This window comes from Falco peregrinus, chromosome 18 (genome assembly GCF_023634155.1).
Source record: "Falco peregrinus isolate bFalPer1 chromosome 18, bFalPer1.pri, whole genome shotgun sequence".
Classification (NCBI taxonomy): domain Eukaryota; kingdom Metazoa; phylum Chordata; class Aves; order Falconiformes; family Falconidae; genus Falco; species Falco peregrinus.
This window is the reverse complement of record NC_073738.1, coordinates 2532261-2551045: the sequence shown is the minus strand read 5'-3', so window position 1 is coordinate 2551045 and position 18785 is coordinate 2532261. Positions and strand designations below refer to the sequence as shown.

The 18785-nt window shown below is 44.5% G+C and overlaps 2 protein-coding genes across 13 annotated transcripts in view; one reads left to right on the top strand and one right to left on the bottom strand.

Annotated features, from left to right (window-relative positions):
- Window positions 1-29: 29 nt before the first annotated feature.
- ZPBP2 (zona pellucida binding protein 2) lies at window positions 30-8539 on the bottom strand. The gene is made up of 9 exons (XM_055790105.1): window positions 8517-8539; window positions 7754-7812; window positions 6814-6894; window positions 6173-6298; window positions 5461-5622; window positions 4358-4576; window positions 3077-3162; window positions 2369-2546; window positions 30-1841 (listed from the first exon to the last, which is right to left on the bottom strand). Exons 1-9 carry the CDS (start codon window positions 8537-8539, stop codon window positions 1744-1746), a joined length of 1032 nt encoding a protein of 343 aa, XP_055646080.1. The 3' UTR covers window positions 30-1743.
- Window positions 8540-13273: 4734 nt separating this feature from the next.
- Window positions 13274-18785, top strand: part of IKZF3 (IKAROS family zinc finger 3) — a 38025-nt gene continuing 32513 nt past the window's right edge. For 2 of the 12 annotated variants that reach the window (XM_055789812.1, XM_055789808.1), the window contains exons 1-2: window positions 13277-13456; window positions 15710-15863. In XM_055789812.1, the coding sequence (XP_055645787.1) occupies window positions 15812-15863 (52 nt within the window). In that variant the 5' untranslated portion in view covers window positions 13277-13456; window positions 15710-15811. Of the gene's footprint in view, window positions 13457-13481; window positions 15444-15709; window positions 15864-18553; window positions 18576-18785 lie in introns of those variants that run through there. The other 10 variants (XM_055789809.1, XM_055789807.1, XM_055789810.1 and 7 more) reach the window with 9 other exon arrangements.

Sequence of the window (18785 nt, the reverse complement as noted above, 5' to 3'; positions counted from 1 at the left end):
TCAGATAATCAGCCTACAGGCAGTTTAAATGCTCGTTACAGTACATTTTATTCATCAGTATTTAATAAGTAATGATTCTGAAAAGCTCGGAGCGTGGTCTGTGCCCGTACCATCTCCTGCTGTGTTCCTGTCAAAATGGATAAGTTAAAGTGGGTTGAATCTGGTCGATTTTTGGATGAATACCCACCAAGGAATTTCTAGATGCCATAAGAAGTCACAGTTATGGAGTAGGAGGTGCTCTTTTGCTTGACTTAGTCCTACACAGTGCGAAAAAGGAAGGAATGGTTCTGTGCCGGGTAGCTGGGCACGGCGTTCCATGTGCTGGGATTGTGGGGGGTCACACAAGCAGCTTCCAAAGGGACTGAGCTGGCTGGCTGTGCTCCATGAGGGAAAGGAGGGTGGGAGTTCTCTGGTGTCCCTCCCCAGAGCGAGCCTGGAAGGCAGCAGCTCCCAGTGGGACAGAGCTTACAAAGCCTAAAAGCACGTCCTAAAAGCCCGTGGTCCGGTGCTGCACCTCGGGAGCTTCAGAAGCCTGTGGCAGGCTGGTGGCTCCAGCAGGCTCACACAGCCCCCGCTCTGCACCGTACAGGGGCTGGTGAGTAGTTGGGGCTACTCATGAAGCTCTTGAGAGCAGTAAAATACTCTTGACTAATAGCGTTTTATGAGCAAAATGATCCATTGCTGCAGATCCAGCTGTAGATCCAGCAGCTAACCTTCAAAAGCAGACCAGGGGAAGTCTTTTCTGGAAAGAAAACTTTCCCATTATCTCAGTGCTTTGGCAACTTGTATTTTGACTCATTACTCATCCGGTGAACTTGAGAGGGAATTTACAGCTGGTGTAAGAGGCTCATCTGCTCATACAGCACAGCACCTGGGGCCAGCAGAGCACTGCCAGTGGGATTTGATGCAGCTGAAGGAAAAGACGCAGCAGCAAGCAGGCAGAGGAGGCTCTGCAGCCTCTCTGCATCCCCTCCCTGGGATACACCCGCTTCTTTCTGGGGGGCGGCAGGCAAGAAGAACCGTAAAAGCTGGGTCCTTAATTCTCCTGACTGCTGGGCTGTAGGATTTGTTATTAACCCTCTCTCTTGTCTCTGAGAGCCCTGATTTCACTTTCTACTCTGCTGGTATCTGCTCCTCAGCAGAGCTCCTCCTGGCAGAGCAATACAGACAGCCCGGGGTGGGTCAGGGACCGTTAACTGGTGCATTGTACAGTTCTGCACAGGGCAGGATGGAACACTTCAGACACAGCAGAAGAAATGGGGAAAAGCAAAGGGAAGGGCACTTAATGTTTTTCTAAATCACAAAGATTAAATACTTCTATTAATATCTGCTAGAAATTGCTCCTATAGATTCTGGCGTGTGTCATTATGGCCCATAATTCACTACAATTCTCTGCCATCTTTCCCTGAATTGCTCATGGCTCCTTTATGCTCTCTGAGCAAACTGCAGCACAAAGCTGTGGCCTGGTGTCACCACCAAGAAACCGACTCTTTGCACTGACAGCCACATGACAAACTTCCTTTTTTCATTGAATTGCTTTACCTTCAGATTATGCATCGTTTTTCCAGTCAAAGTGGTCCCTGAATATAGAAAATCTAGGGGGCTGTGAATGGTGATGTTTTGCAGTTGTTCAAAAAGGAATGTAGGAATCCAGATTTGGCAGCTAAAAACGAAAAGAACATCACAAACCCAATAATGCTTCCACAGCTGCTCTTTGGTTTTCCCATTTCTGTCATCAGTTTATCAGCAAGATCTTGCTCCATACTTTTTGACTCGAGGCCTTGTACAAATCCGGCAGGTCACTTCATTGTTAGAACTGTAAGTTCCAGGATCACAAACCACTGTGAAGAGAGCACAGTCAGTGTTTTAGCCAGGGCTGGGACCATCAGACAGCACCCTGTGCCTTCCCAGCACTGTAAGTGAGGTCTCATCCTTCCCAAGCTCACTGAGCCTGCCTCTTACTAAATACCCTGAGCTCCACAGCAAGCAGTAGGTGCTGCTGGCAAAAAGATATTTTGAAACAGCTGAGAGTTTTCTAGTAGCACTAATACTAAGGTAATTGTTTCCTATGTGCTCTATATCCTGAGCGTAGTCGCTCACCAGTGACCTGGAAGAAAAAAAAAAAACACTTCACTGCTTTCACTTACTCTATTTGGAAATATAGTCACACCTGCGAACACACTGACAGACACTGCTGGTTTGGTTTTTGTTCCTATCGGGGGTTTTTAAATCTGCAATATGGATATCTTTCCAAAAGATGAATGGAAATATCATTCCATTTGATATTTGATATTTACCAAATACTCTTCAGAGAAACCTGTGCTCAGCACTAATAAGCTGTATTTAAATCAATGTATTTTATATTTACCACAGCAACTAGCGCAGTCCTTGTGGGTGAGATCGTTTTTCCCAAAACCTGGTCGGCAACTGTCCATGCGAGTAACAGAGAAACTGTTGTCCACGTAGTGTATTGTAGGAACAGTTTGAAACTCGTGCTTCAAAGCATATGTCTGCCTACTGAAAAACTCTCCAATTCGATCTCTTGCCTAAAATTCAGAAACGTTGGAAGAATAAAAAATAGTCAGTTGTTTTTTTTCTTGATTTAAAAGTATCACTAAATACTTTATAGTCCTTATTCCCACATACATTGGCCTGTCACCTTAACTGGGAGTCTTCCTTCGGCTTCAGGGGCCTGGAATCAGACCCAGTATTCAATCTGGTAGCATGTTTTAACATTAGGAAGCCAGAAAGAACACCTTTTAGAAACCAACTACTTTAAATTGTATTCCATTTACCAAATCATAAACCAAAGATTTAGTTTAGAGAAGTGGAAGTCCAGTATACCAATATAATACTCAGCCTGATTTTTTTTTTAATGGTTTGAATCAATTTGACTTTAAAAAACAGTTCTCCATCCTGAACCGAATTATTTGAAATCCATGAATTGTCATTTACAATGATATTAATCCCATAAAATCTGGGTGAAGCTGGATTACTATCAGCCAAATCTGTAGATGCTAAGGCAGAGATTTGTGTTAAATACGTAGAGAAGACAGACGGGTGGCTGACACAGAACCTCTTCAACTCTCATGTTTGTCACATCTTCACAATCGTAAGGAACCCGATGGCAAACTGCTTCCCATCCTGGTGCGAAAGGATTGACTAAGGGTGGAGGGAGAAAAAAAGATACATGTGGGTGTGTTGAAGAATATATTGCAATGAACTCGTATACCTCAAGCAGGTATCTTTAGGTTCATTTCAGAAAACATGGACAAATAAAATGCACTCCAGCTTTTAGCATCTTATGGTGCTTGCTTGCTTCACCTGATTGTATTTGCTTAATTTTGCTTCTAATTTGTGAAGATGATGTTTGGTTTTTTTCTTTCACCTGTTGCTGTCTGCAGTCAAGATCATGTTTGGAAACAGTTCTTTTGGTCGGGTGCATTTGAACGTTGAAAAATGAGTGACTGATAAAAGGGGAAAAAAAAGTATTTGCTCCTGGTGGTTTCTATAAAGTTACCTTAATCACTTTGTTCCAGTAAGAGTCAGAGGTCAACCAATAAAATAATGTGGGGAAAAATATGCTAAGCTGACAGGAAGAATGGAACCAAATTCTCACATAGTACACTCAGATTACCTAAAGGGCTGATGTTTTACGTAAACTAGAAACCTTTGAGTCCTCAGTTTGTTCTAAACGTTGCTTGACTTTACTGTGGGGAGAATGGCCACCAAACTGTTCCATAACCTGTTGGATGGTGCTTCTTGGCACATGATGAGAACATACAGGAGGTAATGTGGTCAAAGCATTAATGAATAACTTCCTTTCCCTCAGTGATAAACCATGTCTAAATTAGGGCAGCCATCAAGGTTGATTTAACCTGGTTTGCAAGGCAATACAGCCACATCGGAATTACCATTGGGGAGCTGTGAGGCTCTTGCTTTTAACCTCTGTGCAGTTTCCTAGAATCAAGCAAAACCACAGAGGTCACAGACTTATTAAAAATCAAATGACAAAACCCCAAATATGACCATTTTCCTTTTACAACTACATCAGTGAAAAAAATCATGGCATGTTACCAGCTATCTCCTTTCAACAATCCTTTCTAACTGCACACCTTGAAAATACTGTTTCGCGAGAAGGTTGTAAGAAATACAATACTACACATTCAACATATAAACTGCATTTTAGCTCCATCTGTGGGCTAGTAAGAAAAAATACAGGGACTCTGAAAGAAAGCAGGGAAACAAGTTCCAAAGGTATACTTGACTTTGATGTATTTCAGATGTTATCTATAGTATTTGCAGGTTGTTTATAAAAATAAATGATCCCTCCCAAACAAATACTGAAGTCTGTTACCTTGAAAAGTAACAAATAGCTCATGCAGGAGGCCTTGCTTTGGTATCTTGACAGAATGGCATTTGTAGGATGATTCTGTGATGTGACACGTCAGATCAGAGATGATGTTATTTAAGATTTTCTGTAGTTCCTCAAAGAACTGGCCGTTAGCTGCTAGCTCGCATTCCTTCGTAGTAAAGCGAACAAACACCTGATACGCATGGTCAGCTTCCCTGTAGGCTTTAAGAGAATGGTTTGCGTGTGAGTTCTGCGGTGTAATCACAGCTGCAATTTTATACAGAACCTTATCGTTGCTATCAGTGTACTTTGTATCTAAAGTACAGGCTCTTATTCAAAAGTAAACAAATAAATAAAGCTTACTGATTAACCATAACAGAACAGATTTGTCCTTGTCAGAGCTGACTCAAATAGTCAAGAGACATTTTAGTTTGAAATATACAGGAATTTATGTGCTTATGTTACGAGGCTCTGCTCCCAAATATTAAAACAAAAAAGGGAGCAAATAGTGAAATAACACAGGATAGCACATTTATATTTGTGTAACTGAAATGGATTTGGATTATGCAAAGCCATTCTACACAATTATGGTGGAGCAGTGGATGTTTTAAAAAATTATTGTAAAAGTTAGTGTTTCTCAAGCAATACTGGAATATTTTGTGGGTAGGGAGGTGATATTGGTGAATGGTGGTTACAAATGGTGGAAGAAAGCTTGAGTGTGCAGCTTGAGCAGCTGGGAAGAGGCTCATTCTGCATCAGCATATCTTTGGTTTGGTAATCTCCCTCCCAGGAGACTGCACTCAGATATGAGCTTCCTTTTCAGGTCTTGGGTATCACCGGAATTGTTGTAGTTCACTTTGTTCTGATTAAGGGTAGAGATTATTTTATTCTTTGCATTGCCATATATTCCTGGTAGAAGTATTTAAAACTTTTTGCAAAGCTGGGAGAGAGTGTGTGTATAAATATAAAAAATATATTTTCTATTCTGGGATAAAACATTAATTATATTTTTTTTTAATCAAGCCTCGCAATAAACGTGCATTTCACAAACCCACCAAACTACAGAGGCTATGTGCATTAGCTTGCTGGTTAGGCAGCAATCTTACCATATACCATGAATTTATATGCCTCAAACATTTCTCTTTCTTCTTGTGTTGTAATTTCTATAATTTTGTGAGAAAGACTGCAAGTGTAGGCTCCAGACATAGACTCCTTAAAACCCATCACCATCAGCTTTCCTGTTTCTGTAAGATTCACATACATTTGCCCTAGAATAGAAACAGGAAATACTTGATTACTGGAAATGTTTGGTTTCTGATGCTGTGTTCATTTAGAACATTTGAAGATGAGATCTTGCTCTTGTACATAATGACACTGATTCATGTTAGTCTGAAATAATCTAAAATTTATGACCTTTAGGATTTATTGCAAGTTTCCTTCTATCTCCAGCTTTTGATAATTTCAGAGGGAGAAGAGAAACATAGCCTAATGTCAGAGCTCATGGAAAAATCTGACAAAAGACCAGTGACTATTTGGACCCACGTTCCTATTGCAGGGTGGCATCAACAGAAACAAGGAAAAAATGTGATTTCATGTACAGTAATCTCCTTAGCCATTTGTGGTTGACTTTTCCCCTTGTTAATAGAAGACAGAAACTACTTATCTGTCTCAACATATTTTCCTGATTGCCTCCCTGCACTCTGAGGCAAAGGCTGTTTCTAAGTTTGTGCACAAGTACTGTAAAAAGCCTGTTGGTGACCAGGAAAAAAATGGCTAAGGCAGGCAGAATGGAACAAAGGTCTGTACAAAGTGACTAACCTTCTAAATTTTTTCCATCTGGACCAATCCACATATACTTGGGATCTATTACTTCTTCTTGAGAACGAGCCAAATTCATACATACTAGAAATGGGCTATTTGTAAACATCTTAACATACACGTTAACTGCAATGCAAGAGAATAAGGTGAATGACGTGAAATGCTTACACTGAATCACCAAAACAGTAATTCCAAAAATATATTTAATGTAATACAAGGTTTATTTTCCACGTTGGGACTTGGAAAGTGTAAGGCTGATCTTTTATGTCCATTTGTTCTTATTTATGTCATGGAACTGTCCACAGCGGGGTTGGTGCTGACTGTGTAGGAGACAGGGGAGTCCCACACAAATCATCTTGCAGGGTTACAAAAAGCATATTAAATTTCCCTAAGTGCTTATAGTAGCACCATGGGACAAATGTCTTACTAAACCCCCCTCATTACTGTATGCTGTTGGGATCATGTTCTGGAGCCTCCGGCACTGTGTTTGGCTTAGCTTAGTTATGTCACTGCCACGGGTAGCAGTGTCTACATAAGGATCACTGCACTTAAAACTCCATTTTAGAAGTCCAGTAAGACATACATATATATATCTTTATATAGATCATCTATCTATCTATCTATAAAAAAGACAGGTTTACCTTCATGTTTGGTGTTGCCATAAACACAATTATTTTCGATAAGATCAACAGAACGTTGCTTTTCCTCAGGAACAGCTGTCACTGTAGGGAAAAGGACTTAGAATACTACAGAGCAAAATGTAAATGTGCGATTGTTAACCATTTATTTTCCCCTAGCAAGTTTCTGTCTCTTGCTGTACTTTTTCTGCCTCCCCACACCCTTTTCTTAAAAACAAGGGTTCCCGTTTGTTGCTGACTTGCCAGTTTCTGCTGCTTTACCACCTAGGTCGCAAATCTGTCTTGATATACCAGGTTCCAAACCAGCCAAGACCTTCCCTTTACAAAAAGCCAATAAAATAGTTATGAAATCGAACGGGCAAGCTAAGGCTCTTGGCAGTGACCCCAGGGAGAACCAGAAGGGTGTGACATGGTGACGGTGGGAGGGTTGTTGAGTCCTCAGGCACCTCTGAGCCTCGGCCTTGTGAGAAGTTGTGGGCAGGTGGTGAGGTGTGAGGGTTTCTGTCAGGAGAGGCCCCCGCAGATGTGAAAATCATGAGGATTTGTGCTGTTTTTTTCAGGCCTGGGTGGCAGAGCTCGGGTGAGGGGGGAGCGGGGCGCAGCTGGGCCCCCACCACCCCACCTGCGGGGGCCTTTTCCCCTCAGCGGCAGGGCGCTCCTCCAACGCCCTCCAGGGACACCAGGCCGCCCTCTGAGGAGCCCGTGCCCGGGTGGGGGGCACCCAGCGCCGACATCCCGCCTCTCCCCCCCACACCGGTACCTCCAGCCAGGGCACCCAGGCTCCCCATCGCCGCCAGCAGCCCCAGCAGGGCCGCCAGGGGGGAGCGCGGCCCCCCGCCGCCCCCCGCCATGTCGCCTCCCCCGCGCCAACGGCCGCCGCCCGCCCGGCGCTTCCCGCCCTTTCCTCCCCTCAGCGGGGGCGGGCAGCCTCTCCTCGCCTCACCGCAGCGCCTCAGGCAGGAAGGGGGGACCCCAGCTCCTCGCTCGGCCGCGTCTTTTCTTCTTCACCCACACCCTGTGCTTTGTAAAAACCCGCTATTATTTATTTATTTATTTATTTATACCTCAGGGCCCTTAGCTAGTGAAGGGTGGCCCTGCTCCCTGTGCCAGACCCCCTCCACCCCCGCCCCCCCTCAGGCTCCTGCGCTGTCGTTCCTCAGCCCTATGCTTGAGAAACCACCACCTCTCTCTTCTACAGCGCGGCGTGAACTTTTATTTTTGGCTCTAAGGTGGTGTTTCCAGCTGTGTGGGCAAGGATAGGAAACTACACGGGGAGGAGGGAATAGGTTCAGGCCCCCAGGCTGTGGTCTGTCAGCTCAGTGGGCTGAACCTGCCCTGTAACCACAGGGACGGCGTTTCCAGCTCCACGTTTTGAGGTAACTTTGCACGCCAGGGTGTTCTTCAGCTGCAGGTTTCTGGAGCAAGTCATTAAGCGATGTGCTCTTTCAGCTTAAAAACAAAAAAACCCATTCCTGGCACTTGCTGTGAGAAAGACTGAAAATAAGAGCTGGGCCTGTGCTGTTGTCTCGAAAATAAAGCCTAATGCCACGTTATTACTTGAAGTACTCGGTGGTTTTGAAGTCAGTTAGGTGTTTTGAAAGACTTGCTTAAGACTTTTAAACTCTTAAGAGTAGAAATAGTTTGTCTCTGAAGTGAATGTTATAAAAACACTCAGGAAACACGGCTGAACAGGGAGAGGGGGGTACGTGCGTTTGACCACACCGCACATCATGAGACACTCAAGATCAGCAACTGTGGCCAAGCCTCCGGTAATTGGCTAAATCATATTTATCGTGCAGCCTCAGACCATGGCAGTGTCCAAAAATGATGTAATAGTATTTGCATAACAAATATGGAACCAGCCAACACAGGAATTATAGTTATTTTTGTAGACGGCTGTAGAAGTTTTAATTTGGTGCTTCCATGCAAAGAAAGAGCACTCAAGTTATGAGTTTTCTTTAATAAAGCGTTAAAAAAAATATTTGAAAAAGAAGATATCAACTTACTGGCAGAAAATAGTTTTACTCAAGCCTGCTGCTGGTGTTTTGAAGTGGCATCCCTCTCTTTTCACGTCTTGCAAAACTCCTTGTCCTACTAAATGTGTGCACTGCCTCATTATTTCACTTCTCTCTCTTTGCAGGGAAGCAGCCTCACTTTCTTCTTCCTTAGACCAAGATATTAACTCTCAAGGGGTTGGTTAAGCTACAAGAACTATGTCAGGGTTTTCATTTTTAATTTCTTTGAGCTGCTGAACAGTTCATAATTAGGACCACCTCAACAGATCCAGCGTTCCCATGTGTTGAATGTTTTCAGTTTTACTCAAAGTTAACATTTCACGCTTATGCCGTATAGGCAAAATGATTCAGTTTTTAACGTGTCTGCTATAAACTAGTCATGTTTCAGCCTGAACATCCTCTGTTACTAAGGACATTTATAGCCTATTGTCATGTAACTGTCCAACACAGCCCATCACTCCCCAGCTTGTTAATTATTATAAAATAGTATTTTACTACAAACCTTTGTCTGCAGTTTTGAATCTTTATAAACTTGGGCTCCTAGTCTATCTCTTTAATCAAATCACTCATTCCTTTTCAAGTTTGTAATATTTGTAAGCTACAGACTGACAAATCGTCATTGCAGATCTGTAAGCTGAGAGGGAAAAGAGAAGCTCGTTGTCTTTAAGAACAGGGTAATGGCAGGGGGAGGATTTAATAGGATAAAATGTGTTGTCATGTATTTATGAATTACCAGGTATTTTTGCTAACAGCTGGAAGCTCTGTAGGAAATGACAGAAAAAAAAATCTATTGTAAACTTGATTGTGGTGTGAGTAGATATTAAAAAGGCAAATATTTTATCCTAGGAAACGCGGAGAGAGATTTCCAGGAGTACAGGGACACACAAATGACCTGTGCAAGGCTCTGGAGGGATGTTGCCTGGGGTGCACAAGTTTTGTCTCTGATCTTTAAGGTGGGTGATCTAAAGCCAGGAGGGTGCAAAGGAGGGCCACGATGAACATAGTGGCATTTTTTTACAGGCCAGCAAACCCAGGCTCTTTCAATTTCTGCCCTTGAAATAGAAGCAGAGAGAAGACATGATTGACTATCTGGTGGTAACTGTGAGGGAAAGTAAAGATTTAAATTGGAGAACAAATCTGGCAGTAGGAGAAAATGGCCTTGAATGATCCTGGGATGGAAAACAGAAAGAGGTTTCTGATCATCACACAGTAGATTCCAAGGCTTTCTTTAAAGTTTGTAGGAACGAGAAACCTTAATTATTAAATGGTCCTGGAAGAGGAATACAGAGACTGTCTGGAATAGCAGAGAATTGGGGTGATTATCCCAGATATCTTTTTTTTTTTCTTTTTTAAACATTGTATTTCCAGAATCCTTTTGCAAGTGACGGAAAAGCGTCAATTTAAGAAGCAGTCAACACAGAAAGTAGGAGAATCATGTTTCTGTGTTGTCTTGTTATCACACACCTGAGCTATGGTAATTCGCACTTGCTGTCTTTGTTTTTATGTCCAAGTGATCCAATCAGATCACAATTTCATTTACCACTTCCTTAACTTCCTAGATTCTCCAGTTGCATGAGTATTTTTACAGATTTCTGGACAATATAAGTAGTAAAGGAACAAAAAGGCATTAAGCCTCCATCAATCTTCTTACCCCAAAATGTTCATTTCTCATTTTTGAAATACAGCTGAGTTGCAGGGCTGAAAAACCCCAACCCAACCCAAAAGCACAATGTGATGAAGTAAATATAAAGCTGTGATAAACATGCAGCAATAACCCCAAGGGTCCAGAAGTGCACCTGCCCTAGCCGTACCTTCCACCTACAGCATCCTGAGTTGTTGTTTTCCTTTTTCTCTCTCAGCTCTCTGGCTCATCAGAGTTTGAAGCTGCAAACACAAGCTGTGTTGCTGTCAGAGCATGCCAGGTACGGACTGTTCTGCACTGATGTTCTGTGCTGATCTGAGATCTAGGCCAGCTATTATCTTTGTAGGCCTTTTCTTGGTAAATAGCTCTGGGCTTTGGGTGAAGCAAAATGCCATGACTAGTGCTGAGCTTGCACATAACGTCAAGACCGCGTTGGTCTGGCACAGCTCACACTTCCTCGTGAATCATAGAAGGGTTTGGGTCAGAAGGGACCTCTAAAGGTCACCTGGTGCCACCCTCCACCGTGGGCAGAGGCATCCTGCACCAGGTCAGGCTGCTCAAAACCCCATCCATGCCCTGTGTAGAGTGAGCCTCCTCGCAGAAGCCTAGATGTACAAAACTCATTATTTAACAATTATCCAAGTACTTAGAAACTCATATTTGCTTCATTAAACAGTTTCATAACTTGATTTTCTTCTAAATAGCAATGCTGTTTCATTAAGAACAACTAACTTAAGTTTTATTTTACTCTTATCTCAATCATTTAACTTTAATATACAGTCCGAGGAGTGTGATTTGTTAACGAAAATTGCAAAGAAAGCAGCATTTGTTTAACAGTTGAGGCTGCCTTATGATGTTTACGTGATGTGTAAACAGAGCCCGGACAAATTGCACACAAAGGAAATTAAGTATGTAGAAAAGAAGTTACTCTTTCATGTGTGTGGGCAACACAGTGCACAATTGCCACACCAGTTCTAATAAAGGCTTAGACTACTTGGCTCTGCAGTGTAAAATAAAATGAGTCAGAAGTCTGCCAACGCAAAATAGCTCCATGTCACCCTGCTAAACTCTCCATATGAATAGCTGTTGTCCCTTGAGTGACCTAACCCAAGTCATCGCAAGCTCTCCCGCGCTATTTTGGGTCTTGGTGCTTGCTGCAGGCTTTAAAGGTGAAGAGCTCCCTAAAATGCTAAGTAATATTTTTGACTGGTTGGCTGTAATGGGTTGCGGATCCATTTGCAGATCCCACCTGCCATGCTGAGGGAGCTGGGGGGGGAGGTGGAGCACGCTTCTTGTCAGATACACTTGCAAGTGGAGATGTGAGTTGGAGGGAACTGTTGACCTGGCTGGAGATGCAGTGGGCAGCTGGGGACCCGTGCAATCACCTGGCTGCCCTGGCCCTGCATGTGGGAGTGTGTCTTGAGCCCTCAGGGTAGGGTTACCCCTGTGAGGTTGGTTTAATTCTCCTGGACCTGCTCCCCTTGGCCCCATTCCTGATGGCAGCCCTGCCTGGGGACCTGCCATGGCTTCTTCATCTGAGGAGCCACCTCTGATGGTGGCTGATCTCCCGGGAAGTTAAGAGGGACATTTTCTCTAAAGCACGGGGTTTCCAGTGTTTTGTTTTGGCCCCGTGGTGTGCTGTGTGAGAGCAGAGCTGCTCCTGGCTCTGCCTCCCCGGTGTTCACTGTCTGCCTGTGCTGTCTTTCAGCCTGCCACACATCAGCCATCACCCTTGGGTACCTGCCGCAGGATGTCCTCACCCACAGGCTTCACCGGGCTGCCGGAGGAGAGCACAGCGCTGGGACCGGGGTCAGCCTCCCGTTCTGGAGATGCTCTTCACAGCCTGATGCCGTTTGTCCTATGAAAACGGCTGGGGCCTCCCTCAGCCCCCCAGAACACACCAGAAGGCTGCGCTGCCATTCTGTGAGACCTGGGCAGGATGGAGAGTTGGGCGGAGAGGAACCAGTTCAACAAAGGCCGGTGTCAGGTCCTGTGTCTGGGGAGGGACAGCCTCATGCTCCAGTACAGGCTGGGGTTGCCCTGCTGGAGAGCAGCTCTGTGGGGAAGGACCTGAGAGTTGTGGTGGACAGCAAGTTGCCCGAGGGCCAGCAGTGTGCCCTAGTGGCCAAGGGGATCCTAGGGGGCATCAGGAGTGTGGCCAGCAGGGCGAGGGAGGTTGTCCTCCCACTCTTCTCGGCCCTGGTGGGGACGTATCTGGAGCGTTGTGTCCAGTGCTGGGCTCGCCAGTTCAAGAGACAGGGAAGTACTGGAGAGGGTCCAGGGCTACCAGGATGGTTGGGGCACTGGAGCATCTCCCTTAGGACAGGCTGGGAGAGCTGGGCCAGTTTAGCCTGGAGAAGAGCAGGTGAGAGGGGATCTTAGCGATGCATATAAATACCTTAAAGGGCGAGTGTCGAGTGTTGGGAGGATGGGGCCAGGCTCTTTTGAGCAGTGCCCTGTGACCGGCCAAGCGACAAGGGCACAAACTATGACATAAAAGTTCCTTCTGAATACGAGGGGAAAACTGATACACGAGGTGCTGGGACAGGCTGCCCAGCGAGGCGGTGGGGTCTCCCCTGGAGACATGCAGCCGCCCGGGCCGTGACAGCGCTGCCTGCCCGGAGAGCCCGCTCTGGCAGGGGGCCGGCCCCGGTGATGCTCAGCGCTGCCCGCCCCCCCCCGGCCATGCTGTGCGGGTTGTGAAACCACGCGTTGCCCTCAGCCCCCGCGCCCCGCTGCTGTCCCCGCCGAGCAGCCCCCGCTCAGCGCCGGCGGCGAGCTCCGGGGCCGGGCAGTCACCGGGCCGCGGCCGGGACCGGGGCGGCTCCGCTGGCCGCCGCCCGGCGCCGCTCTCCGCCCGCCCAGCGCCGCGACGGGCCGGATGTGGCGGTGCCCGCGGCGGGCGGGAGGCGAGGCCGTTGCGCTCCGCTGACAGTCCCCGAGCCCGGGCGGGCAGGTGGAGCTGGGAGCCGCGGCCGGAGCATGGAAGGTGAGAAATGACCCCGCTCTTTCCCCGGGCCGGGAAGGCGCTGCCGCCCCCCGTTCCTCCCCGCCGACCCCGCTCGGGGGCCCGCAGCCTGCTCCACCTCCCGCGGGCTTCCAAGCGGTTTCTTCAGCGCTGTCTGCAAACAGATTGCAGCCTCTGGAGGAGAAATCTAATCTCGTGCTGCAATTAAACAGGAAACGAACGGGGCTTTTTTCACCCCTCTGTTTAATTTCAGAATCACAACATGTATGATAGAATCGGGTTTTAGAGCCTGCTTTATGTACTGTTCGTATTCTAGGTTTTTAACGAATTAAAGGGCATGCTGGTTTCTTTTCGCTCGTAAAACGTGCGTGTAACTTTCAGAGCCAGCAAAAGCAAGTTGTGAGTTAATCTTGGGCTCTGGTGTAATTCACTTCTGAAGAAAAGCAAAATTACCAGTGTTTTAACAAGCCTGGCAAAGAAGCACTGGAAAGCATCACCTGATTGATTATTTCAGAGACTGATGTTCTTATTTCAGCTCACCTTAGTAAGGGCTTGAGTTTAGTCTGCTGCGTCTCAATGACTCGAGGTTCTTGGTTATTTTAAGTTAGATGCAGTTGCCTATTTAAAAATGTATTTGCCTTTATTAAAGGCTTTTAAAAAGTTTGTATTAAAATAATTACTCTCCTAGAATCTGACTGAATTGGGACTATCACAGCTTGAGAGGCGTATCTAATGTTTTGAAAGAATGGATCTGGTGGCAGTTCAGCACTTAAAAATGCAGCCTCATTTTTTTGATCAAGTCGGGTCTACTATATGTTTTTTGTAGGAGAAGAAAGCTCTGTAGGTACGTCAGTGATTGGAAAATGAGTATGTTCCTGCCATTACAGCCAAGATTATTTAAGAAGCCTCTTTTTTGTATTCCTATTTCTTGTACATTTAACATTGCAAATAATCCTTCAGGTTGTTGTTCTGTGTGTGGGGATTGCAAGGATCAGTTAATGTGCTGAGCTGGTTGTGTTTGGGATGAAGTTAACGTAAAAGTGTTATACTGTGTTATCTCAGGATACAGTGACAGCCAAGCATCTCTTTTTCCATGGGGCTTGGGAAAATCTCAGTGTCATTTGAGTCAATGGGAAATTTGCCATTGAGGACAGAGGGGTAACACTTCTGTCCTGCATGTTCTGTGCTCAGTGTGAGGTCACTCCGTACGGTCACTGACCGGGAGACAGGCATTGGCAGGAGTAGGTGTTTGAGACCTGGGTCTAGGAAGCCAAAATCTGCAGTCTATGTGATTGCATCTCTTCATGCTGGTTTATGTTTGCAACAATCACAAGAACTGACCTCATGTCGTCCATCATTTCCATTTGCTGTGTTGGGATGAACATCGTGACTACTGGAAGACATTGTGCTGGTTTTACGAGGTCATATGCTACAATATGAGAAAAACAACATCCTAGTTACACACTGCTGGTCAGGATTTCTTCCCAAAATGACATGTGCACTTAAAATGCCTGTGTCGCTTTGAGCGTTACATGGTGCTTAAGAGCAGCAAAGTATTAGAGAGCCTGCAAAGAGTTTCTTTGGTCCAGGAACCTTCTTCAGAAAGCCATTGAGACTGTAACTGCTGAAGAAGGCCTTTCAGCGAGGAAATTAGATAGGCTTTCTCTCTTTAAGTGAGTTGAAGGCAAAAAACATGTTGGGGTGAAAGAGGTTGACTGCTGTTCGTAGCACAGGCACCGGCCCCGCTCTGAGCATTGAGGGTTAAGGCTGTGGAGGTCTAACTGTAGGGCAGGGGCCAAGACTGGCGTGTGGGGTTTTTTGGCTTGCTTGTATCTCTCAAGACGGTGCAAAGACAGGGAAACAAGCTGTGTTTGCTCCATATGTTGTGATAGAAGGACTAAGAACCTGTGTGATTGAAAGAGATGTCCCCTTTGCAATGCTGTTGGGTTGAAAACTGCAGCTGGCAGTAAAAAGGCAATGTTCTAGTTTTCACTTTGGAGGCAAACAGGTAAGATTATAATCATTCAAGATGTACCTCCCATTCTGTTGCCTATAGCTGTATTGGTGACAGAAGGGTATTAGTGTTATCATTTATTTGAAAAAAAATCCACTTTAGGGGGGTTAAAATACAGGTAGGCTGTTTTGTTGCTTCTATTAACTAGTCAAATACCAGGATAAAGTATTAATACAGTTATGTATTAAAATGCCATAGCACTTTTTTAGCAAGCTATTTGAATATTTTTGCTCACTTTGGCTATTGGCGTGGAACGCAAGATGGCTAAGGATTGGTTTCAGAAGCACATGAATTTTACTTCTGCTTTGTAAAAGAACATCGTGCGTCAGCTGCAACACACGCAAGACAACCGTCTTCTTTCCATGCACCCTAGGCAGTGGATCTCTTTGAAGCTTGGGAAGACTAACGTGTTCTGTAAGTGATTTCCTGCATTGTGCTTTTCTGAACGTTTGGTAGAAATACGGTCTTATTTGTACAGAATCAGGGATGGAAGCTTCCTAGACCTTCTCCTTCTATCGCGCTTACATGACACAGGGAAGGATGTGGCTTAAAATACTCAGGCAAGTGACCTGAAGTTAAATATTAAGAGACCACTAAGCCTGTAAAGAAGCTGCTTGAGACTAATATCATAAGAAACCAGGTACTGATGAGTGGATGTTGGAGGCTTCAAAGTGATACAAAGATGGGAGTATTTCTCAACAGAAAAAGGAAACATATGGTATATCATTGTTCTTACCTCTTCAGAAGGAGGTTTAGATTGGATAATAGGAAAAATCACTTCACTGGAGGAGTTGTCAGGCACTGGAACAGGCTGTCCAGGGAAGCGGTGAAGTCACCAGCATGGGAGGTATTTAAAAGATGTGTAGACATGGTGCTTGGGGACACAGTTTAGTGGTGGACTTGGCAGTGCTATGTTAACGGTTGGACTTGGTGGTCTTAAAGGTCTTTTCCAACCTAAACGATTCTATGACTCTATGATTATATTGCCCAGCAGCCCATCGTGGACAGGAGCCTGTTACGCTCAACAAAATGTAAATAACTACACAGAGACCATCTCGACGTTCGATGAGCATCAGAGGACTGGCTGAGGAGGTGCTGCCAGGCTGCTGCACGGTTCTGGCAGTACTGTTCGTTCTCTAGCAGGTCACCCTGTAGCTGCAGCTCAGAGGGGCTCTGAGCAAACTGCTGACTGAGGGGTGCTGCATCGAGCCCTACGCACAGAAACTTGTGCTGGTGCTATTTACCCAACGAGCCATAGCAATGTGCGCATCCTTAGTGGAGTGACTGCGCTTGGGAGTTGTCCTGGGGAATGCAACAATTGCTAAACCAATATAGTTATCCAGGGTTATATGCAGGACTATCTGATTTGAAGCAGCCGAATAGGGGCTCTAATTCTTTGTTTCATGACCACCTGGCAACCCAGGGGAAGGCAGAATTGCTGCAGTTTCCCAGCCACACCTCCCCCCTCACCCAGCAAGCACCCTCTTCATTTGATCCTGGGGCTTTGACCAGTTCAGTGCTTTATCCCCCAAATGGGGCAACTGCACAGGATTTCTGAATGCAATTAAAATCTAATTCAAGTATTACAGAATAGTGGGGATTTTATTGTCTTGCTCAAACCCTGATTATTCGCACAATTACAAGGGTTTGTGTGATTTAAGTATCTGTATTATTGCAATGTAAAATCAATACTAGAGAGAATTTTGTTTGCCTACCCTGCATTTATTGATGTTTCCCCATCATTATTCGTGGTATAAAGTGTCCATTTGCTTCTTTGTAGCTCACTTTTCCTGGTATGATAAAACGAAACAAAGACAAATTAAGAGCTGTAACTATGGAATTCCTTGATCTTATTTTTTTAAAAAACCTGCAGATTTAGTAAATATTTGAACTTTTTGTCATTTAATTCCGTGACTATCTTTATGGCACCAGGCAACATTCTTAGCTCTAATGAAAGACACTTAATGAAAAGCTTGCATTCATGCTAAATTTTCCTGAAAGGATGGGAGCTCTGGTTTAATTTTAGGATACAATTCATAAGTGCTCATAGCTTAACAGCTTGTCTCCAGTCAGGAGTTACACCCTGAAGAGCTCAGGCAACTGCTGGTGTTTTTTTCTTGCTGCTCTTTAGTAACAGCTAGTTAAGAGTAATGGGAACTACATGCATAATGTAACTCTTAGACCCATTATTGAGAAATGGCAGCTGAACGCTTTCGTTTAGGAAACAACAGAACCAAACATTTAAAAAACCTTTGTTGGATAGCTCTATTATTGCTTTTTTTTTCCTTTGAGTTTGCCTTTATTTTGTAGGATGCCTCAGCCCATCCTCTATTCATGCAGGGTTTTTTTGGATAGCCTTATCTGATACTAGGCTTCTTCGCTGTGGAGTTAACAGAGCTTTATATTTTGACATTGCAGAGACCACAAAAATGTTCCATATGCAGTGGTGGTAAAGACAGATAATTATGGGGTAAATGTCACTAGCGGTTAACACCTCATGGCTGCTGCATGTGTATTTCTGTTATGTAACTGCCAGGAATGAGTTTTGTGAGTTTGGGAGCTGCTATTTTTTGTGTTCAAAGATGATAAAAAATTTTTTGGTGTGTAAAAAAAAAACAACCCCCCAAAAAAGAGGAAAAAAGCTAGAGGAAAGGAAGGAGGAAGGAAGCAGGTAGCTGTGGAACTGTTAAGAAAATCAACCCTCATATCAATGAAATCTCAAGACAGCAAGGCATTGAGTAAGACTTAACTGGACAGATCTGTGCCTCCACTTAAACGTGCCCACCTCAGTTTGGGCATTGGAGTGGGAGATGTAAATACCTGCGGCTTATATTTTCTTTAATGCTGTCTGCTGAGTGCTCAGCGTTTTTGGAAACCAGGCCACATACGTAGTCCTCTAAAAGTTTTTAGAAATTCCTGACATTGATCCCTATCAGAATTGCTAAATGGGAATTAGACTTGCATTCCCATGAAAACCAAGTAGATCTTGTGAAGACAATAGGGTTTTCCCTTGGTTTTTGGAAAAGGAATGTAAAAATGTCTTGTACTTTACAGACATTCCCTTCACATAGTTACTACTGCTACGCTGTGCTCACAGGGTGCAAAATGAGATGTTAAATCGAAAGTGTAAGTTATTCTGTTCTATAATTTTTAAAGCTAGAAAATAATACTTAATCCCTTTTCTGAGCACGTGCCAGCGCTCAAGACATAATGAAGTTGTGCAATGAAATGTAACAATTGTTTGGTATTTATTTCTTTGAAAATTCTGCTTTTGCAATTTTGCTTTCAGTCAAGAAAAAGGACATTTATAAGATTATAACAACTGTGGCATGAACA